The 25,061-nt window shown below is 39.2% G+C and overlaps 1 protein-coding gene across 3 annotated transcripts in view; it reads right to left on the bottom strand.

Moving 5' to 3' along the window:
- The window catches only part of ZSWIM8 (zinc finger SWIM-type containing 8), a 64,851-nt gene extending 39,799 nt beyond the window's left edge, over positions 1 to 25,052 (bottom strand). For 2 of the 3 annotated variants that reach the window (XR_012776164.1, XM_075505106.1), the window contains exons 1-2: positions 23,919 to 25,051; positions 68 to 221 (exon numbers count right to left, since the gene is read on the bottom strand). Coding sequence is in view for 1 of the 3 variants with exons in the window: in XM_075505106.1 (XP_075361221.1) it covers positions 68 to 221; positions 23,919 to 24,096 (332 nt within the window). In the remaining 2 variants the exon portion in view is untranslated. Of the gene's footprint in view, positions 1 to 67; positions 222 to 23,918 lie in introns of all 3 variants that reach the window. The other variant, XR_012776165.1, reaches the window with a different exon arrangement.
- Positions 25,053 to 25,061: the final 9 nt, after the last annotated feature.

Here is a 25,061-nt window from a genome sequence, read left to right as displayed (position 1 = left end):
ATGATTCTCCTCTAGTGAACAGAACTTTTCCTTAAGGGTCAAATGAAACAGAAATCGTATTCATTACCTGATATCTTCCTCATTTTCTGGAAAACTCCAGAAGGCGATCCGAAGCTGCAGTTGCTCAGGCACTGGAGGATAAACTTTCTCCACCACCTCAAATGGAATGTGAAATGCAACCTGTTTTGCAGACAATTCCACCAATGGGATCACCAGCCCATCTAGCAAGACATGAAACAAAATGCAATTAGCCATTCAGAGAACAAAACTCATGAGAGGCTAAAGAGATCGGAGCAGGGAGCTCTTCCACTTCCTCTCTTATCTCACCAAGTTCAAGGACCGATTTTGATAGACAGTAAAAGGCAACACAGAAATTTTCTGAAGAATTGCCTACCAACTTTATGTTTGTTTTCAGCCCCCTAGGGCATGGTTACACATTCCTAAAAAAACAGTCCTTCGTCAGGAGAGCTACGTTAGCTTAGCAGACATCAGTGACTTGAACTTTGTCTCCTGACAAAACTGAAACCATTTAGCAAGACTTAAGGTAACCAAATATTTTTCACACATTTCTGTTAGAATATGGCAGCAACATCCTGTGAATGCCAAGTGATTACACAGAGAAGAATTATTACAGTGTATATGCACAAGACAGCAATGGAAAGGTTATCCAGGAACCTTAGTATTGACTTTTTTGGTAACATTCAGCATTCAGCAATTTACAAGATTTTTATTTCAGTTAGTATTTGTTGTTTTATTCCCCTCACCACCACCTTTGGTACAATATCTGTCTTTGTATTTCAAGTTCTTTACAGAAGCAACTGGGAATTCACATGTTTGTACAGTGCTGACTACACTGAGCCCATGAGGATCTTAACCGAAGGCACTAAGAGCTTTATACAAATACATTTAACCACCACCTTTCTACCAAACTAACTCCACTTTTTATGTTTTTAAGTGCAGATGAAGATTTCTTATCATCAGGCTATGGGAGCCTTATGTTTCTGCTTTGCTCTGAGCTAGATTACACTCTACACAAAATGCCAGACTTGTCTTATCTGCAAGCACCTCACTGCTTTACTGAGATCACTTCCTGATCCATCACTACAGCAGCCTTGGTTCCCCCATCTTCCAAACCCTGTTGCCAAGAGTCTAATTAATTCAGTTTCAGATATTCGATGTTATGACTCTTCACCTCCCTAACCAGCTTCTAAAACACCACTAGCAGCCAGAATGTAAACCAATCTGGCCCTCAGCTTTCCCCCCCCACCAGCCTCCAGGCAACATATCAAAGGAAAACTTAAGCCCTGATGTCAGTAAGCGCTTTCTCACCCTCTGCCTAGAGACGCCCTCCTGTCCGAGCAGCTGGGAAACAGATAGGAAGGAAGAGGGCTTTGAAAGTGCATGCACACAGCAAAGCAGCCAACATCTCCCCCAGTACTGAGCAGACCTGTCAAATGGAAGGATTGCATAAATATGGAAAGAAAATACAGTTTTCAAACATCCACATTTAGGATTTTTTGATTGCAGTGAAATTAGATTCATTAGGCAGCACTCACTTCTCCCAGATAGAGTCAGTTTTTTACTGTCAGGATTATTTCTCCATCACTAGTGACTTTCACTCTATGTTATAGATGGACCCTCTGTTTTACAGTGTTATAAACCCATCCACAAATGTGAGAGCAGCAGATTGTAAAATGAACAACGATGGAAAAGTGGAATGTCCCTTTCTCTACAGCTAGCAGATAAACAAGATTTTGGCAGAAAAGTAATCTCATTTCCACTTTTGACAACCAGAACAGGTGTAAAGCTTTCATCAAGTCACTAAAAAAAATTACTATTTTTAATTAGTCACTAAAAAAAATTACTATTTTTAATTAGTGCAACATAGTCAACTTAAATACCATTGCTGCTACTACAGTAGTAGTAGATACCACAGAAGGTCCAAACTGAGGCACTTAAATACTTGAATTTACTCTGAGCAATGAAAGGAGAAATATTTCTTGTGGGTTTAACTGCACTTTTTGTATAGAGGCACTTTATCCAAGTCCTTCATTACACAATACCAGAAAAGAGGTAACACCTAAACAACCTCTACAAGGTACAAGACTCAAAAAAGTCTTCAGTACCGGGTGGAACACCTGCACGTTCTTCAAAAAGCTGCAAGCCTACAGCCTGGATGGTGTTACTTTTTACAAGGATTTGGTGCTGGGTATGAAGGTTAGATTAGAAATGCTAAAGACAAACTGAGCTGACAAAAAAGCAGCAAAGCTAAATGCATTCTGTTTATTATTCGATCAGTACCCTTAAAGATATTTTACTCTACTGTTGCAATGGACTAGGACACACATACAATCAGTTACTAGATCTCAATGGTACTAGTAGAGTGGTACTGGAACTAGGAGCTGTAGTACGATCATTGCAATTACCCTCCAATCTCTCCATTACATAGTATGGCTGTTCTCTTTCAAGCTAAACTGAACTAGCCCACGAAATATACTTTGACAAGTGTTACTGAAATTACCTCTCCTGAGAAAACATTTCTTCCAAGTGGGAAGACAACATGAGCCCTCCTCATCTGCTCCAGTGCAAGTCCAGTGCAAGTCAGCCAGCTTGATTTTAACAGTTTTACACAGTGAACTAAGGTAACAGGCTGACTTTGCATTGAACTCATTAACTGATTCATCAGCTGTACTGCGTTAGTAGTAATCAGCAGAAGACAAGTGGCTAATTAGCTGGCATACCTATCATAACCCACAGTCACACATTCACAGCACACAGCTTAGACATTTTCAGAATAAGGTGAAAGCAGTAAAACCTGGTGGGGAAAAAATAATCTAAAAAAGCAATAACCTTATCTATAAGACCATGCATCTCTCTAAAATGATGAATTTTCTATAAGGAAAAAGAGGCATGGAAAAGAAATGGTAGAAGATAACGGAAAAGTAGAAAATAATTTTTCAATGATACTTTCAGGGCAGGTGAATTCACAGTAGCTAGCTTGGCACACAATGTAAATACTAAAATTAAGAAGTTAAAATTCCTGAAGTTTCAAGGGGGTAGTCCCCTATGTAGCCAAGGTGAGAGAGACGTTTATCAAGGATGTGACTCACAGCATCAGAGGGTCTTTTCCCATTAGGCCTCCTGTAAAGTCAGCTGGACAGTCTGAGGTAGGTGCTTAAATTAGACTCTAAATACTCGCCTTTGAGTCCTAAACAAAGAGAGATCCATTCAAAAAGTTCATCTCTAGATACACAAATCCAGGGTTGGCAGATTCATACCTACTTATATCAAAAAGTATTATCAATAAAACAGACAAAAGGTACTTTCAAAATATAAATATATTTTGAGCAAGGAAAAAAAGGAAAAGTCTGCTAACAAAGAAAAGGAGAAAGCATCACAGCTTCTGCTCAGAAAGCAAAGATAAGGACAGCAAGGAAGATTGCAAACTTAATATAAAAAATGATACAGTAGTGAAATCAAAGATGTAATACAAAACTGACAAATCTGCAAGATAAATCTATCCAAGGGAGAAGATCATTTTAAATTGTGGAGCAAAACTAGCAAGAATCACTGCTTTCTCTTGGGAAGTAGACATGATGACCCAAGCAGAACAAATGAAGCATTTCAAGTCTTGGAAGAATAAAGTCACAGGCAAAGCATAAGCAACCTCAAACAATTCTCACTTACAGGTTAAATGACTAGCAAAACCCAGGTCAGGAAGGGATATTGGGAGGCTGTCTAATCTATACCTCCTACCTAAGAGGCAGGATCAAGCATATCTAAACCATTCTGAATAAATCACATCTCATCTATTTACTACCACATGGAACATGCAGCTTTGATGAGGACTATCCTACGCTTTTTGCTACTGTTTTATGTGAATTACAGGTTTGATTTTTATAGCTATTTTATAACAGCTAAAACTTCAGCATAGACATAATTATTCCTGCCAGAACAACAACAAAAAAAACCCTCCAATCCCAAAACAGCCAACACAAGCTATGCACACAAACATGCATCTTCACCAGTGGAAACAATTTCTGTGCCAGCAGGGCTTACTAACATCGGAATGCATGTGTAGCTACACTGCTTAACCTTTCCTAATATAGGGTAGGCTGTAACAAGTTGCAGCCAACAATTATTCATAAAAACAGATCATGTTCAAACAGAGCTATTATTCCTTCAGTACAATAATTGAGTTTCCATGATAGACAAACAGAGAAACTGCTTGAATAATCAGCAAAATAGGGGCCATGAGAATACCAAAGAGTTATTAAATGGAACTGAAAGAAAAAACAACTGGGCCAAGCACTGAATGTATGTTATCTAATTACATTATTTCCATTGGGTTACTTTCACTTGACACACGTCTCTAAAAATAAACTATACGTACAAATGCAAGTGAACAAATCTCACAGCAAGAGATAAGACACAGTGCAAAGACAGGACGCATTGCTTTGCTATATATGCCTTAAGAAAAATGGCATGTTAGACTGCATTATCTTTTTAGAGATGAGTCTATAGCTTTGATTTTATAGCTATCCCTGGTCCCCAGCTCACATTTGCCCTCACCTTTCCCGCTGGCTTCAGTCCAAAAGGTAACAGCGTGGAACAAAGTAATACCAACTATACACAGAACAAGGAGATGAAGAAAATTAAGTGAAGCACTTCTAATATCAAAAGTGATACTAAGTGAGAAGAACAATAAAACTAACAGGAAATAAAGAGAGTGCAATCCTGACCAGTGAAGGAGGTAAGTGGGAGTGGTGTTATAAAACCTGTTTTACAAACGTCATTTAAACAATGGTAAATATTACATTGCTTTTTACAGGATTTGCTATGCAGAAAGATAAATCTGTTACTGTAGAATGCACTTTAAGCATTTCTGCTTGTTTTATTTTAGTTAAGTGCCTATCAGTAAAATGCCCCTTGACTTAAGTCAGTGATATATTCTCTGATACCCCTTAAAACCAAAAAGTGCTGAGAACTCTCAAATATGGGCAAGCAGAGCAAGCATTACATTTAACCATAACATACCTAAATCAAAACTCTTCAAAAATATTTATTTTTTTACTGTTTTCTATTTTTTGTACATTTCCTTGTAAAATTCTGCTGTTGATTTTACTTTATTCTCTTGTTCTTTTTTCCTTTCTAGACATTTATTCTTAGAGTTGATGTCTTTAAGAAGTATGTGCCAGAGCAGGTCTCAGGTCCTTCAGGTCTCAAACTCTGCAACAAACATCAGAAAACTTCACCTTTGCCTTGAACTCTATAATACTCAAGATGAATGCTCTGAATGTACTTAAAAAAACAGTTTCCCAAGGTGAACACTGCAAAATGAAACATAAGCTTTTTAATTAAAAATTTCCTCTTTGTTTCAAATAAATTAGATCCAAGGTATTTAGGCCATTACTTATACTTCTTTAGTTGTTCCTCTTCCATTTTACCACATAATCAACGTCTTACAAAAAGCAACATATGTGTTTTGAAAAATAAACAAAATTCACCTCTGAACTGAGGATAAGACACATGGTGTGTAACAGAAGCATATTGCAAAAGTCTGAAAATAAGATATTTTCTCTTCTTTCAAAAGCATTTCTCATCCAAAGCTCCACCCTCAAGGCTCCTTAGCTTTAATTATCTTTTCAAAAAGGCATTCAATTAAGAGGAGAACTGATTCAACGGGTCACAGACACACCACCACCAGGCAGTTTTCTGTCACATTCACATTTTGCCCAGGTAGGTCCCACCCCTATGAAGTCATCAGAAAGGGAGTATCTTCCGAAGTGTTGAACTCATATACTTGCAGCCTACGTAAGCAGTAAGGCTACATTTCTGTCCACTTGCTGGTTTGTGGCTTTCAAGCACAGACTTGTGAGATGGGTAGCTAATACCTGTCCCATACAATTTCCCAAATTTCAGGCAACATCATTAAAAAATACAGTACCTCTATAATGCACTAGTACAGAATACATAGAAATGGTGGAATATTAAGAGCATCCTTGAATAGTCTTGGGATTACAATCTTGGGAGTAAATCAGACTAAAAACAATTAAATGTAAGCTTCATGATGCAGTCACAAACAGGATAGCTATGTTTTCAAAGTAGTAAAGGAAAAGTTCTTCATCTGAGTAGAAGAGATATTGCAGTCACTCTAGTCTGTGCCTGTAAGACTTGGAACATACGAAGTACTGAACCACAACCACCAAGCTCCAGACGGAAACTAAATACTTAATATAAAAAAAGCAACCAAAATAGCTAATGTAATTTTAAACGTAGAGGAGGGAGAGATATAACATACAAGCATTTAAAACAATAGAAGAAGTATTCACCTTTAAACACCCATGCCAAAATGGTTGTACTCTGGGTTGTAAATGATCTTTTTGAATCATACAGCTGGTCTCCGTGGTGTTCATAGCAGGCACATACATACACACACATCACAGATTGCTCCAGCCCAGCTGGAGCTAATGGGTGCTCTTATGGCAGCCCAGCAGACATGCCAAGTACTGAACAGGCACCGAGAATGAACCTTCTTGCCTCAAATACAAGACAAGAAACAAAACTGGCAAGCTGAGGGGTGAGGACCCCCAGACTGAACCAAGGCCCTGCAATGTCAGACCCTGACAGCTGAACAGACACAAGGAGCTTCCCCCCACACTCAGTCCTGGTCTAGCTTGACTACATGCAGAATGAAGCATCTGAAAAGCTGAAGACACAGTGTAATATTCAAATACTGACTCCCAGTTGCCTTCAATTAGCATTCCTCTGTTTCAGATTAATAATTCCATGACATCTTATACTGAGGGAAAAAAAATCCACAATGTTCCTTGTAAAAAACAAGCAAACCACAGTATTGCTAAAAAGTTTATTTTCCTTTTACAGATTAAAGAAACCGATGCAAAGATACATGTTCCTGGTTCCTCAACTATTCAAGCAGTGTCAATCTTAAGAAAATAAGCAACTCCTTTACACTGGAACACCTGCTGTACCAAGTCAGAATAAAGTTTCAGCTATTTGTTTCTCAGATACTACCCACTCCAAACCAATTCCCTGCAAAACACCTCAGCATTCACAAAGCCAGCTGCAACAACAAATGGAGAACCATAGGCTCCAGAAAAAAGCCTTTGGTGGAATTCATCTGTGTGAGTTTTTCACATGCTGTGACAGACCAAGAAGGTTAGATAAGACAAGAATAGGGATCAAGTGATGGGAGAAAGGATGCTACAAACACTGCTGCTGATTGATTGTTAATCAAGCTTGCTCAGAAAAGATGACTGGAGGGAGCATTCTGACTTGAGGGCTTCTTTGGTTTTGTTTTCTCTCAATCTTTTTGTATTTTTAAAACATCCACATACTGATAACAGGCTAGCAAGTGCAGCTAAACTGATCTAGAAAAATAGCAAGGGCAGGGCACTGTAATGCAATCATCAGGTATTTCAAGCAAAGTTAGCCACAGGAAAAACTCTACAAATTCGGGTTTCTCCACTAGGGTTGTATGGCAGGATGATATTGTCACTATACAAGAATGAAAAAAAAAAATATATATACACCTTTTTTTTTTTTTTAATAACTGAAAACATAGCCCTAGAGAGAACTAAGTGATCAACAAACCAGCAAAACGCTCCAGGGGACAATTCAAGATTCAGTTTGATTCACTAGTACATTGATTTGCCCACAGAACAAAGCAAACAAAAAAGAACTATCAGGGTTACTTGGTTATATTTTCCTGTCCATGTAACAAACATTTTGCAGCAGTGAAATTACACTGAGAATAATGTTACATGGTAGCAAATGCAGAGATATTAATACCAGGTTGAAAGCAAAAAGAAGAATTGGGGGGAGGCCTACATCAGCCCTAAGCCACAGAATGACATTTTTATGTACAAAACAGTTGAGAAGACAAATAAGCAACAGAACTTTTTCATTAGCGTTTACTGGATAAGACTGATGAGATTCAAAGCCAAAAACCGTTAAAAATACAAATCCCATATGGGTAGATTACAGTCCAGAATTGGAAACCACATGCTTAACTGACAAACTGCAGCAACTATTACTACACAAATTCCGTTACAATCATCACTATAACATTTTAAGAATGGCGTGGGGGGGGCGTGGGGGTGTTAATCCAATGCAAAAAGGTTCGTTTTATCACAGAAGGGTGTCCAATTCACCCCCAAAGTCCCTGCCATCTACAGCAAAATCCATAGCACAGAATCAAATTCCAGCTCAATTTGATTTCTGAAAATTGCTTAACACTACATCACAAACAGCTCACACATGTAAGACAAAACATTTAACGGCTCAAACTATCTTTTTGTTGCTATATTTACATTTCCCTTCAAAAACAGAGAAGTATATTATTTGGCTGACTGCATAAACATATCCTGACACCATGACTTCTGTCTCCAAGATTAAGACATCCTTAGGAAGCAAGAATTAGTATATTTTATAAGGTAGACCTTAAAATACATCAAAATATCAAAAAAATAATACTCATTTTTTATTTTGCACACAAGCCCAGTAGATTTGCAGAATACAATACTAAATCACATTGTGCATTTGGAGTGGATGGGGGGGGCTTTTTTTCAAGTGTCAGTAATTTTAAACCTGTTAAGGCTTGCAGTTCCCCTTCTAGTCATCTGAATTATTAAAAAGAGCATTTCTGACAAATCCATTTCACAATGGTTTTCTACACTCACTCTCTGCATGCGTACAGAGCTAAAAAAAAAACAACCAAAAAACAGCTGACTTGACTTTGCTCACCTGTGGAGAAATGGCATCATCATCATGCTAACATCAAGCGTAGAGACTGCATCCCAAAACAATTTTTGTTAAAGAATCTGAGCACCTAGGAAAGGAGGGATTACACTTACTCAGCTCAACTCTTGCTGTTTCAGTATTAGACTGAGTTAAGAAGTATTTTATCTTCATGTTATTATTTTTAAAGTTACATCTTTTAAATCATAAAGTGTTCGAGTATTATGCCAACTCCTGGTGACACTACAAAAGACCTACAAAAATAAAGCTGGTGAGGCTTTGTAATGCTAAGCAATAACTGACAGGAGAACTAAAACTTAGAAGATGCATGATGTGTAAGGTCCAAGAGTCCTAACCCACTAAGAGTTTAAATCAGTAAGAGTACGCCAAAAATCCCGCAGCCATGTCCCAACTTTCCCTACAGTAATTCATCATTTCTTCCTGTTAGCAAAAATCTTCTACCAGTAGCAAAACCCTCTACTGCTGTATAAAGTGGTCAAGATCTAACTTCAGAAGGGCTTTCTTTGAGATGCTCTAGTTCCCGATGTCCCTCCTTTTAAAGCTACAACAATGTTGAAATAAGCAAGCAGACATGGATGAATAGTAGGCATTCTTACATTAGCCTGCAAAGCGCACACTAATACATGCAGCATTTACTTTCCCTGAATTTCTAGAGATTTGTGGGGAAATGGTTCCTTTTCCTTCCCGCACTCTCTCTAAATGAGACTTCTCCCCTGAGAATCAGACCTCTCAGCCCTGTGCCACAGCAGGTGAGAAACTGAGACACATGGGGAGCAAGTTTAATGTCTTCTGACTGCCAGACCAGCTACTCAGATCACCTTGTCAGATAATCCAAATACAACTTTGTTTGGAAACTTCCACAAAATGATTCAGAAACATTCTTTGGTCCCACAAAATATCAGTGTCTGCCATAATCCTACTGCAACAACAGCCAGCAGTGCTACTGTTACTGTTACCACAACTTAATCAATAGGGAGAAATTACAATTTAATGAAGCAATGTAGTACTGGCATTACCAGAGGAAATCTGGGGTGCTTAGTCCTGCTGAGCAGACGTATGCCAGAAGAAAAAGGGCAACGCTTTCTGCTACAGGACTTTCTAGAAAATGACACAAGAAACAGCTCATCACGGCAAGAGGCTACAATGTACTTGAAGATGGAGGCAAACTTCTCAATACACCTTCTGGGAGCAGTTGCTTGCTTCTACTTCTCCCAACTTATCTGTGGTTTCCTCTGTCAGCAAGAACGCTTTCAGAGGCAAAACATCTGAAGGAATCCTCTCTTCAGAGCAGCATGAGATGTTAATAAGAAAAATAACCACCCCGTCATGTTATTCCTCCTTTCACCACTGGTAAACATGACTAAAGAGTTTTAATATGCCCAAGTAAATTTTAATTGACAAGCAGATCACTCACTGTGTAATCATCCCTCAAAGGTCCTCTTGCAATTAGTAGACAGAGGAAGAGCTGCACATCTGAAAACCTTTTCTGCACTCCAAAGGTCAGCTGGCTGAAGAACAGATTTCCCTTCCTTCCTTAGAAACTTGTCTTCCTTGTACCCTTAAAGCATCATAGCTACAACACTCTTACTATATTAGAAACCAGATCTCTAGGAAAAAAAGAACACTTGAATCAAGTCTTCGGAACTTCAGGACAAGGCAAAGGTGTAAAGCTACAAGTTATATTTGGTAACCAAAAAGATGTTTGATGGGGAATGGAAATAAAGATGAAACCACAATCCATTATTTGGTTTCATGACTGCAGGACAGAAACACCGGCACGTTCCTCCATCACTAAACTCAAATTCCTAAGATGCTAGTTACCTAAGTTCTGCCTCACAGGTCACATAAGATTTTGTTGCAGACATGTACAACGTACCTACAGAAAACTTCTGCTCTGAGCAAATGTCAGAACCTCTCCAAACACAAGTCAAATCCAGATCAGAAAGGAAAGGCGTATTTTCCATTTAACGCTATTGCTTCTCCTATGAAATAACTGTGAAAACCTTCTGCACAGGGCTGCGCTGATGAAACTGGAGTATTTGACGTTATGTTGATGTCTTATGCCAGATGAGATCTATTTATCTGTTCATAAGCTCTGAATCTCAAGAGCAAGATGTCAGTATGCTCTTTTCTCAACTCTCACCCACTCCAACATGATTGAGATCCCAAAACTGTAATACCGGCATTAGGCAGGCAATGCAGCATTCACAACTTGACAACCTCCTCTGGAAATTCAGACAAGAAAATTCTTAATCCCCACACCCTTCCATTTCCTTCCCTAAAAAACAAATTCATTTCAGAAAAAGAGCAGCCTGGGCAAGCAACCGACAGCTGTTAGAAATCCTAAAATGAACAGCAGATTTTTGTAAAGCAAGACAGATAGTGCTACAAAACACTGTATCCTTGCCAGTGCTGGCCAAGGTTTCATGACAAATTGGGCAGCTTGCATTCAGAATAACTCTACAGCTGATGAAGCAGATCAGCTTCAGGCAAGTAATTTCCCCTGCACTGTTACTGCTTGCTCCCTCACCCCATGCAGAAAGCATACTGCATAACCAGGATTGTGCATTCAGAGCACAGACATCAAACAGCTCCCGTTCCCTGAAAGCAAGGCTCAGTGCTACCAGTTATTCCCACTTCTGCCCCACACAAGGTATTTTAAAAGCTCAGAATTCAAAATTATCTCCAGTGGCCTATGACAAAAAAACAAGCTACAAAGACCAACAGGGACTGGATATTTTTCTGAATGTAGACAATGGAACATAAACACGAATCAAAAGTCAGACTGCATCACAGCTCAGCATCAATCTCTATCAAGAAGTATTGATACGTTTTCAGATGCTGAAAAGAAGTCATACAAAACACCATGCAACCTCTACTATTTAATGTGCTGCTCTCTACCATTAGTATCCATCCTTAAGTATTACATGCAAAATTAATCTCTAACCAGCTTTTTTCCTGTGTCTAAATCCCAGAGCAGTAACACTTGGCCTCCAAACAAATGCACTGGCAAACACTGAAGAGCTGCATTACTGAACATATCAGAATGAGATCAGGCCAACTTTGTTGGGGCTGATGGGAAAGTTATTGTCTGAAAAGAATAGATCAAGGATGAGGCATTCTCACCTCTAGGGTAAAAAAAAAATTAATTAAACATCTGTCAGGAACTAAAAGAAGATACCATCTCTTAATATCACTAACAGGAAACCATTAGAGATTTAAAAATCTGTTTCAAAGACAGGAGTCAAAAGAAGTTAGATACCAAAATGCTTCTGAAAAAAGTCTTACCTGACTCCTATTTTTACCTCCTTTGGTTTTGTAAAAATCTCCTGAAATCTAATCCCAGGTCTATGACTTTACGGGAGGTTACAGAGCCCACTTAGCAATGTCCCTCAATTCTAGGTTCTCCCACTTTAGTTCAAAGGTGCAGCACAGCAGCCCCCAACCAGCCTGAACTGCCGCCACAGGACGCAGGCTTCCAAAGCCAGCAGTCCCTGGCCTTCCTCAAGCTCCCCACCCCGCAGCAATGATACTTCCCCTCGCTCAAAGTAAGGCATCTGTCTGATCATGTCTTAGTATCCTACTGTTGGAGGAAGTACCTCCCTAACAAGAATAAATTCTCTTCCATTTCCCCCTCATCACCTATAGAGAGAACAAAAGGGGGGAAAACAAAACTGGGTACCAAGGAATATATGAAACAAGCAGGCAGCTACAGAACATTTACAGTGGTAGAACAAGCATGTCTATCATTTTCAGTGCACAAAAATAATAACAAAAGCAGCACTGGAAAACTGTGAGGCACTGATCAACTACAGTCCATTGCATGAATTTGCTTAGGCAAATGCATAGTATCTCCCAAGATCCCTCCAACATCACAAGACTGATGCAGTGTCAACCATCTTCTGAAAATGTCTACAGAAGTCTTGAAACACTTGCTGCTCCTAACTAGCCAGGGAAAACTAACTCCCTGTCCTTGAGAAGGATAAGCAGCTTAGCTGACCCCATGCACTGCTGCTTTAAATGCAATCAGTTAGTCCATGAAAACTTCCAAAGGCATTCTGGGTCAACTACAACTAACTTCTCTGTGTCAGATCACCTTCTCTTCAAGCCACACGTGAAAGTTACATGCAGGTAGAAGTTACAAAATATTTTCACCTGGCCCATCTAGCTAGCTCTGGTAAACAAATTTACAGCTGCATTTCCCTTTTTCTCCCATCTCAGCATTTAGTGACCTAAATATGAGATAGCAAATGGAATTACACACAATATGCAGCAGGAACTGTAAACAGCTCAAAAGAATTACTAAATTATGCCCTATAGACTTCACAAAGGTATTAGATTCTCAGAAAAAGTTGTCATTTCATTTGTACACCTATTAATTACATACTAACCCACCAGCAGGACGACCATGAAGCTTAAATGTCAAATACTTACCAATAATTTTTACATCAGCAATCAGCGTTTCCTAAAAGCATGGAACTTGGGCATTCAAGCCAGCATCAAGCTATTCAATTAGCCTCTAACATGGATAAACAAGGATTCATGTTGGTACATTCTCCACAGGATGAGACAGATGCAAATTTACCAGGTAAGAACTCCAGTATAGAGATATTAAAAAGAAAAGAAACAGATTAAAGGATAAGTCTTGAGAATCACAATTTGTGATAAACTAAGTCAGGCAAATGTGAGCATATATTGAGAACAGTAAACCTGAAGTCCTACAAAGACCAGAAACAAGATATGGACAAATTCTATAAGGTCATACAATACTCAGTATTCACAGGTTCAGCAAACTTTTCTGTACTTCAAGGAAGAATCTTGTTTTGTCACATACATTGACAAGATGCCAGTAAGAATGGCTTGGCAGCACATAGGCATTGTTTTAAGGAATATATTCAAAAAAGAGTCCAGATGGTAACTTGACTACATTCACTTTAAGGCCACCTCACTTTTTCCATTCTTTAGTTCTGGCTGGGGAGACATGCTCAAAGCAGCATCTTTAGAGATCTCAAGCCTAATGAATAGAAAAGCTGCAATTAACTTTTTCCACTAGTTTATCTAGAAAGAAAGAAAAGAAAGAACCTTACTAATTACATTTTAAAATATTGGTGTTTTCATTTTCAGATCTCCACCAATGAATTACTCATGTTTACCAGTATTTCTGGATGCCAAAGAATGATGATCATCTGCTTAAATCTTTCACCTGTCTAAACACAAGAGGAAGCCAGAATTGGTGGCCCAGGTGTTCACATGCTCACTGTTTCAACAAGTCACCTCATAAGTGTCTAAACTTGGGAGGAAAAAGTACAGCTGAATGCCTTTCCTGTAAAGACTCTCATTGCTTGCAGACAAATTCTGCGTAACATTTCTTTTATCATCCTGCCTATTCATATTTTTGTAAAAAAATGTGGACTTGTTTTTTTGTATTGTTTTTGGTCTCTGACCTCCCTCTTTTTCATTCTCTCGAGTCTATTTCCTCCTCTCTTGCATTGCAGCATCCAGCTTTTCTCCCACAAAGGGACAGGACTTCTTCTGAGGACACATTTTTTTTTCTTCCTCCCTCCATCTTATCCATTTATCCTTTCCCTTTCCTGTATATGCCAATCCTTACCCCATATGAAAAAGATGCCTGAAAGCTCTACTGTAAGTCTCACAGCCACAAACTAAACCTAGCAGACAACAGAAAGGCATAAAAGTCACTGAGACATCAAGAAATAACACTCAGGTCCCCCTACTTGCAGCAGCCAAATGAGGATGTTAAGAATTTGTTTCAAGACACTACTCCAGCAATCTTTTCAGGTTTCCCTCTTCTACGGAAAGAGAATGTCTTAACTTCCAAATTTTTAGAGTGCTAACCACACACCAACAGAGATTTAGGTAAATACAGAAAAATCAGCACACAAACTTTCCAGTTGTATACATCTTGAATGTGTTTCAACCTTCTCCTAATTGACACTGTTAAATACTGACATTTTCTCCTTTCTTAGGTTTTTGTTGCAGCGATCTAGAAACACTAATAATGATCCATAATAGCAACAATATTTTATTAAAACACTTTCCACAACATCACTTTTCTCAAAATATGCAATTCCAGAAGATTTTAAGTAATAAGTATATCACAGCCTGACAGAGTTTTTTGTTTCGTTCTTTTCAAAGGTAGTATGTTTCCAGCTGTATGGAAGCTAATATAGATGAATTAAGCATAATCAAAACAGCAGAGTTTTCACAAGCCTTGCCCATAACATTTAAAGCACCATCAAGAAGCGTGCTCACAGACACCACTTCTAGTATTTTCTGTTAAAAATGCTACACAACTAGTAAGTGGCACAATATCCACTGCCTTGCCAGAATGTTACTGCCATTCTACAGGCAAAGAAACAAAGAAGAAAGGATGCATCAAAACCCACATACATTATGAGAAGTATGAGAATCTTCTGGTTGGTAACCCTATACTTACTGTTCGAGACTACACTGCTTCAGAAGAGGTAACTTAGAAATGCGTAATATGGTATTTTGAAATTAGAACCAGTATTTTAAATATTTTGTATATTATGCATCACTGCTCTTTAAAAAAAAATTCTAGGCCTAATATTTTAGCTAGTTTATACATATGTGTTTTGAATTTTACTTTTGGAGAGTTTGGAAGGGTGGAGGATGGAGGAAAGAGATTAATACAGATAAAGTGGCAAACACTTTTTTTTTCAACTTTAAAATAAAGTTGAAAAATTAACTTCTAGCCATGGCACTATTTTAAATTACTCTTATAACTGCTTTACAGTCTTATAATTAGATAGGTGACAGAAAAAAGTTGTCAGTCTAAAAAAAGCAATGAAATCTTGAAGACATTCTTGCACTTTAAGAACTAAAGAATAAATTGGTTTTGACTCTTTGGAAATGTTACTCATACATAAAAACAAAACAACACAAAATTAATTACAGATATTCTAAATAGCCAAGTATTTACTCCAAAAGTTCATTAAAGTATGTAAAACATCTTTTGAAGCTGTACATTCCTTTCTTCCTCTGGAACAAAGTACTGTATAATAACTAGGACACTGGACAATTAAGAGGAGACTGTCTCTGCTCCCGGGTTTTTAACTGGCATAAGAGATGTTGTTCAAATCACTGATGTCCATTTCTGTTCCCTCAAAGGTATACGGGGGGAGGAAGAGGGGTTTTTTGCTTGTTGGTTTAAAAGACTACTCTATGATCCTTGCCATTCAGTTTGGTTTTTTTTAATTCTTTATTTCTGGTTTCATATTCCTTATTCTTAACATTTATCTCATTGTGTTACCTTTTCCTCAGCATACTAGTAAAAATCATATTACACAGCAACCATGGACTATCAAGAACTTGATAGGGACAAGAAAGCTCTCCTAATCACTAGACTAACTTTAATACATTTCTCTTCTATTCTATGGGAGTTTAAAAACATGTAAGGTCACCTTTGTTACAGTCGGTAGCTAGTAGGGTAATTTAAGTATTTTAAAAACCTAGACATCATAACCAAGCAAAGGTTCATAAACTAGGCTATACAAAAAGCAACTTAGTCGCCCTACCAAAAAAAAAAATCCATTTGAGTACTTAAGCCATCTCTAATCCTCTACTAACTTTTCATAGTAACTGAAATCACTGAATTTCCATTTACTTAAAAATGAACTTCACCATAGTTATTACACAATGTCCACACAATGTCTGCAAAACAGACATTGATTGGAGTATGTACTACTTCAGAGAGAGAAAAAAGGGCCTGGCCACAAGTCAACATGTGAGTTTTACTTCCACAACTCACACGCAGAATAATTTTTACTTTGGGTATATTATATTTGAAAGCAGCCATTCCTAGGTCTGATCAGTTCACTTCCTTTCTCACTTCTTCTTTTCTCACTAAAGCCACAGGAAATATAGACTGTACAAAAGGTGCTGTTTTTCTGTATACAAGTTATGCTATGGCTTTGTTGCTGTTCCTCAAACTGAACTGGAACTCCAAAGTTGTAAACTTGCATATTAAATCACATTTAACTGATGGCTCTTCAAACATACAGATCACGCCACTATATTAGGACTCGAAGCAACACCAAACCAGAGCAAGAGGAGCATGGAACTGACAAGAGCCCAATGCAATTCATGAAGCTATGAGGACACCTCTGCCTATTGAACAAGCCTGCCTGCGTTTTTGAAACTTCCCATCACTTTCTGAACTCAGCAACTCACAAAAAAAAATCTCTAATGGTCAAGTGAAGAGTCACAAAGAGTCACCCATGTGTAGGACATTAGCAAAAAGCAGACCCAGAAAATGCAGGTTCTGAAATTGAGTAATCTGCCTAGAAATGAAGATGCATCTTGAGAGTAACTAAACTCTAATTTTAAATCTTCCAGGGTTTTCATCAGGGCAGGAATTACATCTTCTTGTACATCTTCTCCTACGTGCTTTATAATCTATCAAAAAAAAAAAAATCTGGTCTCTTTTGTGCCTGTCCTTTATCAGCAACACTTCAGAAGGTGCAGGAATGTTTTTTTTCAGTTTCGTTCCCCACTGCTTTGCTGATGGATGACCCCAGGTACACAGAGGGGACACAGCTCAAAGCATGAGGTTCTCTGTAGTGGCTGTAAGACAAACAAAATTAGTCTCCTGCTTGCTCTTCCTGCTTACAGCACCAGATCACGTAGATATTCAAACATGTTAATTTAACAAAGAAAACAACTTCTGGTGCTGGCATTCAAAAAAGTGATATAAGCAATACTTTTAGGCATAAAAAAAAAAAAACTTTTAAGCATGAAAAGAAAAGGCTGTTTTAACAAGTGTTACCCTGAGTAAAATACTCAATGAACAAAAGACATTTGCGTTTCATTGTAAAATTACATCTGCCCAGATAACCACACACTTCAAACCTGAAGTGTAGCTTGAGAGAAATCCTGAGATATTTTGTCTGCACTTCTTTTTTACCTCAGGACAGAACTAGTTACCTACAGGTAAAAAATAAATAGATAAAAATAAAACCCACTTTTTAACAATGAAGAACAGATCAAATTAAAAAAAAAAAAAAAAGAGGGAGATAAAGAAAGGTAAGGAAACAAAGGGAGAGCACAATCTGGAGTCCAGGATCAAACCTGAATCCTTATCCTTGCTTCCCCAGAGGTAAACATGCCACAGAGAAGAATAACCCCTGTAGCTTCAGTCAGCCTGAAATGCAAATAGAGCGTCTGTGATCTCTGGTCATTCAGCAACACAGGGATCTCCTCAAGGTGAAAGGAAGGAGAAAACAAACGCAAAAAGAAAAATCCATGGAAGCCAGGAAGAAAGATTAATAGAAAGATGAGACAGGAGAAAATGAGACATTTCCCAGTAGAAAGATGAGACATTAAAATAGGGAAAGAATGTGCAAGACCTCTTGTGAAGGGAAGAGAAACTTATCTAAAGGAAGAGGCCAAAAGACCACAACAGAGTTAAAACTGGATTGGTCATTTAAAATCTCAGTAGTAAAATATCATCTTTTCCTGATAGCTTCTTTATGTGGTTTCTCTGGTACCCATTTCTGAAGAGAGGGGTACACACATTCAGTTATCTCAGAAAGGCACAGGAAAATGCAAATGAAGAGACAAATGTATGAGAGTCATTCAACTTGTCATCCTTCCAAAAGACAGAGGTATCACTGCATTGTGAAACCACCTTTTGTTTAGTAGAAACTTCTAGACAGCTTTTGAAATCTACATCCCAGCTCCGAAGCAGTGCATTTAATTATGCCAATCAGTCTTGATAAATGACTGTCTCTAGAGCTTCTCTGTGGTGTCTTCAGCTCTAATGAATCAATGTCCCCTTTGCACCTTGTATTACAACCCAGTAAGTCCCTTCCTCAACTTGAACTTTTGCTTCGGCTATATAGCAAGTCAACACCACCAGCTACTACGGAATACAGTACAAAAGTAGGTGAAATTAATTTACTAGGGTGAGAAAATATAGAGAAACCTATGTTCTACTAGCAGCTAAGCCTTCACTTTCACATTACCTTTACTCTTTGGACAGCTGATCTCTGCTTATTTCATAAGCATTTGTGATACTGTCTCACCAATATTTATGTTTTTAAAATTCTATTGCTTCTATAAAGAAACTCATTAGGGAGCTATACAATACTTTTGCTCAACAGTTACTGTTTTAGGTTTTTAATGTTATTAGTGAACTTTGATATATTATAACAGATATATTTGGACTAAAACAGATTTGTCATGTTGTACTAAATTAAAAAAATACAACAAACAAGACGTATTACACCGGTACCTCCCAGAAGCGTGAGTTGATTACATAATCTCCCTCTTAATACCAGAGGCACAAATAAAGTAGAAAAAAAAAAATCAATTGTAACTTTATAATACACAGTAATAGTCAGTAACAAAACAGCAGCAAACCAGAGAGTCTTCATTTCCAGTTTCACCAGGCTCAAGGAGCAGACACACTTTGGGTGACACCAACATTCTTCTCCAAGAAGAACAAGAGTCTGAAGAGCACAGTATGAATTTGAAACAGACTATGTGTTTCTCCTGCTGTTTTCTGCAATTACTGCTTGAGCAAGGGTTAACTTTAATTTATTAAATAGTTAATGGCAATCCTGAGGAAGAAGCGTTGCTCTCTAAGCCATTTACTCTTTGTCCGTATAAATTAATGAAAATCAGTCACTGTCATCTTACCAGGGTAGACACTGCTCAGACTTTGATCAGGTTGTCTCTCTAAACTGATCATATCCTCACCTCAGGCTCTGTCTATTCTCTGCCAATGATTCTCTCTCTACATAGCTTACATTTTTGAGGCACTGCGCCCAGAACTTAACGTTGTGGGCACTCCTAGCAGTTTGGGAGAACATAAACTGTCTGGCTCTGGATAATGAGAACGTTTTCTAGGAGATTGCTGCCTGCATCAATTCTTAGTTAAGTCTGAGGGGGGGTTGCAATACAGTATACAATGGTTCAAGCTTACAGTAAAGGAAAGGAAAAAAATCGAGCTTTTTCACTAGCTGCCTATTGAAAATAGTTTCAACACAACTCATCAACACACTTCCAGCAGAAGCCGGTGTGAATGAATAAATACAAACTGAGCAAAAATATTGTGAACACAGTATTTAGCAATCCTACAGTATTTATGGCAACTTCTTAAGTGTTTGGTAAACATTTGTGCTTCAGAAACTGTGAAATAGAAAGGACTAAGGGTGGGAAAGAGCTTAAAAGCTTTCAAGAAGAAACAAAGCCACAGTAAGTTTGGAGAGATAAGCGTACTTGAACATTTACTCTTAAGACCTCTGTCACAAAAATCCTTATGTGAATTGATAACAATTGATAACACAACATTTGCAGAAACACTAGACTTATTTCAATTACCAATGAAAAATACAACTGTTTTAAAAAGTGAGAAGGGAAACAAGAGGATCTTAATGGCTCTCATAACAGTTTCTGGGAAACAAAAAGACTGTCCAGAAAAGTGGAGAAAAGGCAAGTGGGTGCATTTGTTGGTAGAATGGTAACAAATTCGTGGAATGTAATTTGATATGGAAGAAAGTGAGTTGGAGACACAAATCAACTTGGGGAACCAGATGGTTCTGAATACACTGCAAGAACATTGTTCTTCAAAACATCCATTCAGCTTAACTTCAGAGCTGAATCCCCTGTCTGCCGAGTACAGCTGAAAGCTTCTAATCAATGATGTATACAAGCCATGGCCAAATATCAGTTACAAGCATTACCTCATTCAAAATGAAAAAACCAAGGGGTAAAAACAAGCAAACAAGGCAGTCTAACGTGAGAACAAGTCATTTCTAAAATAAACATTCAAAATTATGAAAGGACTCTTAGTATTCCCAAAATTGACATGCTTTGCTGAAGTTTCCTCTGGAATCTCAATACAGGTGAATCAGTGGAGATTGAGAGCAGTTTCAAAATCTAAGGGCATCCATAAAGTGGATGCAATGCATTCCTCCTTCACATTAACAATTGTACATTTAAAGACAAAACTCCTTTCTAGAAAGTAATACAAGAGGACTATGAGGACTTTACCACAGTGAAAATTAAATGAGGGAAAACCAACCAGTTACAGTCCTATTTTTCTTATGTAACTATGCAAGATACCCGAATTTATACAGAATTCCATTCCAAGGATTATATTAGAGAAACTCAGACATTTTTCTCTGCCTTTCATCATCTTTCCAGCAAGCTGATGGGGTGACTGACAAACAAGTAAATAACTCAACTTTTTGGTGACCCTTTGCAGTGAATATTGTGTATATTTGCAACAAGCTACCCCAAGCCTTATTGTTAAATTTGCAGTAAGCATAATCATAATATTAAAAATATCCAAGAACAAAATACAAAATTGCAAAAAGTAAGAAAGCCATAACTGAGGGCTGTGTGGGTACTTCGTTTGTTTGTTTGTTTAAGAGGAGGACTCCCCAGCCAACAGCACTTCCATCAGTCTCAGGGAGATTCTCACTGAACTAATTAATGAAGAATTGGATGCTCACAAGGACAAACTCAAAACAATTGAAAAACCTAGAAATCCTATTACATAACTTGTCTGGCTGATTCCAAATCACAACACAGGCTGAGATCCAAACTGGAGGAAAAGGCTAACAGAATATAGTTTCTCTTGTTTTTCCCTTAGTATTTAACACCAAAGAACTCAGTGTCTAACCTCATTTTTTGCTTGCATAGGCAACTACATCACAGGCCACTGCAAAATGGTAAACTGTGGAAATAAAAACACACAGCTCAATTCAGAATGAGCGCATTTGAGAAGACTCACTACAACTGACAACCTCAGGATCCAGCAAGTTCTCAATACAAACTGTTTTTTCTGACTATAAAAACACTGTCAAAAAGAAGTGTTAAAAATAATTAAATTGGTACAGGAGTTCTGAAATCCAAGGATATCCCAGATGATGACAGATCCCTCATCAGACCAGACTCGCTGGCAACACACTGCGTACAGTAAAGTACCTGCAAGTGTTCCATGTTGGTACTATCATACATGACTTCATAGAGTGGATAAATAATTATTTAGGCAGCAAATCCATGTTCACATACTTCTCGAAATAACTCTGACCAGAGCCTGGGAATTGCCAGCAAATGCCTTTAAAGCAGGCAACAGTATCCTTTCAGAATGTCTCTTGTTAAAGTAAAACTTTTGTACAAAGGAATTAAGTCTCTCTACAGAGAAAACCTAAAAAATATGAAGCAAGTACAAACTATACAACCCTTGCCAGTGCAGGTCTGCAGAACCCAGAACAGCAACATCTCAATACGGTGTAAATAATTACAATTACCACAACAATAATGTTAGCTATTGTGTTTCTCACGTCAGGAGAGAGACTGATATGCACAATCTACTGAAGTGATTTTTCATTTTAATGCAACAAGTGGATGACAGTAGAGAGAGCAATTGCTGCTTGCTTTTAATTCAGTCAAGAGAGCTAAAGGAACTAGGCCAAGACCCAGAAAAACACACAATCATACACTGAACCAGTGGAGAACAGTCACCTAAAAGCATCTAAAAGTTGAACAAAAACCATCACCTTTTCAAACATCAGTCTGACCTGTAGATCGTACAAGCCAGTTTCACACACCCCTGCCAAACTAGAGATGTCTTACTTCCCACAGTAGTATGTTTTCAAAACTTCAGCTCCTTTCCAGCAAGTTAACATATGCAACAAGACTTAAAGCAAAACATGAAGTTTATATGCTTTGCCCTATGCCCAGCACTTATTTCTACCTCTCAGGATTGATAGCTTTAAAAAACACAATGCCAACACTGTTCCCCTTCTTTACACCAGTAGAACGTCCCATACTAAAACCAATGTGTCCCGGTTGCAGGATCCAAGAGAGCTATCCAACCTGGATATGTATTCAGCATTTCTCTCTCTCTCTTGTTTTGGGTTGGTTTTTTTTTAAAGTTTCCATCCTACCCTCAACTCTAATCCTGACTATTCAAGAGGTACAGGCCATTACATACCTGGGACTAGAGACAGTTCTCAAATTTATTAAAAATTTAAAACAAGCTGCTCTGGAAAGCCTACGGTTAACGCAAAGTGTACTTTCTGATCCTAATCCAGTGACAAGTGAGATTTGTCCATAGCGTAACAGCCAGATTTCAGCACAGTTCAATATAAACTGCAATCGTTGTTCATGTAAGGCCAAGATTCAGAAGATAATGTTTTGCAGTTCCAGACAGGGAGATATTAATGAGGCAGCTGATGGTCATGAAGGTCAGCAATAACAGGAAAAGTACTGACATTGGCTTGAAAGTGAAGAAAGGAGATAAAAGGAAGAGTAGAAAGGGCTTGTGTAATTTCTGTTAACTGTATGTCTGGCTCTGCTTGGTGTAAACACCACCTGAATTCTAGGGTCAAGATGCATCAGGATAAAAGAGAAATTACATTTCACTTTAAAAAAAAAAAAATCAAGCGAAGAGTTAGTAGCTGTATGATAATTTAAAATAATTTTTAATTGCTAATATTATCTATTTTCCTGTTGGCTATTAAAAAGAAATTACTATCAAAAGAAAGGAAATATAACAACTCTTGAAGCAGACACACTGTAGTTTCCCGACTTCTTTGTGACAGTCTTAAGGCCCTCTTGCTCTACTACAGCAAAAGAAAGTTTGCTAATTTACTAGAAAAAAGAGAAATTTAAAGAAACAGACAAGGAAAATAGACTGCTCTATACACCAATGGCTTACATGCCTCGTCATGAGTAGTTTTATAGCAGTTACAAAAAACTCTATGAAACCTTAATGTATTTCAATCAATGCAAGTGGAAACCTATGTATAGTTATTCCCAGCCAAGTCTGTAGTTTGTTTATAGAAAACTGTTTTCAGATTTCCAAGAGCAAGCCTACAAAATCTACTCAGAAAAGCAGCACTACAATACTACAGAGCGCATGCAGGTGAAAACTCACCCAAAAGACAGCTTTGTCTTAAGATCCCCAGTAATTGTTCAGTTTCAGTCTTTGGTCAAAAATTATCCTGACAATGATCCTACATCTGACTTCTCTTTGCACCTTTGATATTCCTTCTGCAGATCTCCTCACCCACCAACCCCCCTTCCCCCACAACTTCCATGAGTCCAAAGAGCATCCCAGTGAAACTGGGTGACCTCACCTTTCATTTTGACAGTGGGAGAATTGGGTCCAGCCGATTGCTTCCTCCATCCTCTCCAGTTCTGGCAAAGGCTCTCTGCCTCAGAGATGAAGGAACAAAGAGAGTCTTCTTCAAAGCGATCAGAGTCTTCAAATGAAAACCTCTCCCCGTCCTCCCACTCTGCAAACATGAGTTCCATCACATCCGACAGGCAACGTAGGGGAAAAAGAAGACAGACAGAAACAGCACTGCTCACTTTTAACAGGTGGATGGACTTGAGGGCTCCTGCAATACTTAAAATCTCAATTCTGATTCGATCCCCATACTACAGCACCAGGAAAACCAGAGCCAGTGCTATCTGAGGTGGGAGAAGCAGGAAATCAACTAAGGGGAAGCTCGTAAAAATCCCAGAAAAAAAACCAAGTTATTTAAAAAGTTAAAAAAATGCTTATGTCCACAAAATGTACTTGACGCGGAGGGGGTTTGGTTAGTCTACGAGAGCTGCCTCCAGGCGGGACAGGTGCCTGCCGGCCACACGGAGGGTCTGAAGGCTTCCGACGCCAACGGCCCCGGCGCAGGAGGACGAGAGAAGGGGCCGGTTTCCTTCTCCGGGGCTCCCGCGGGGAGAAAGCTGGGGGTGCGCAGGGCCAGGTCTCCCTGAGGTTGTGCTTTTCTCACTCTCGGTGCAGGAACCGGAGGGAGGGCGAGGGCGGGAAGGGGCAGCGGAGGGCGGAGGGGGGGGGGGGGACAACTTCCCTCCCGCTCGCGGAGGCTTAATAAACGGCCCGGCGGGGCCGGGGCGCCCGCGGCGGGGGCGGCGCGACCTCCCGGTGGCTCGTCACCGGCGCCAGCGGGCGGCGGGCAGCGGCTCCGGCCTCATGGGGGCGCGGGCGGCGGCAGGCGGGGAGAGCCCGGCTCTGGTCGCCGGCGGGTAGGGGCGGGGGGCAGCCGGTCGCCGCCGCCGCTCCCGTCGCGGCTGGACCCCGCGGCTCTAGGTGCCCATGGCCAGCGGGGCCCCGCGCGCGGACGCCCCCCCGTGCCCGGCCCGATGGCGGTTCGCTGTCCTGGCGCGACGGCGGCGGCAGCGGCGGCGGCGGGTCCCTGCCCGGCGCGGGCACCAAGATGGCTCCGCGCTTCCCAGCTTCACCTGCGACACCCCCCCCG

The sequence above is a fragment of the Mycteria americana genome, chromosome 6 (genome assembly GCF_035582795.1).
Source record: "Mycteria americana isolate JAX WOST 10 ecotype Jacksonville Zoo and Gardens chromosome 6, USCA_MyAme_1.0, whole genome shotgun sequence".
Classification (NCBI taxonomy): domain Eukaryota; kingdom Metazoa; phylum Chordata; class Aves; order Ciconiiformes; family Ciconiidae; genus Mycteria; species Mycteria americana.
This window is presented reverse-complemented; position numbering and strand designations above follow the sequence as displayed.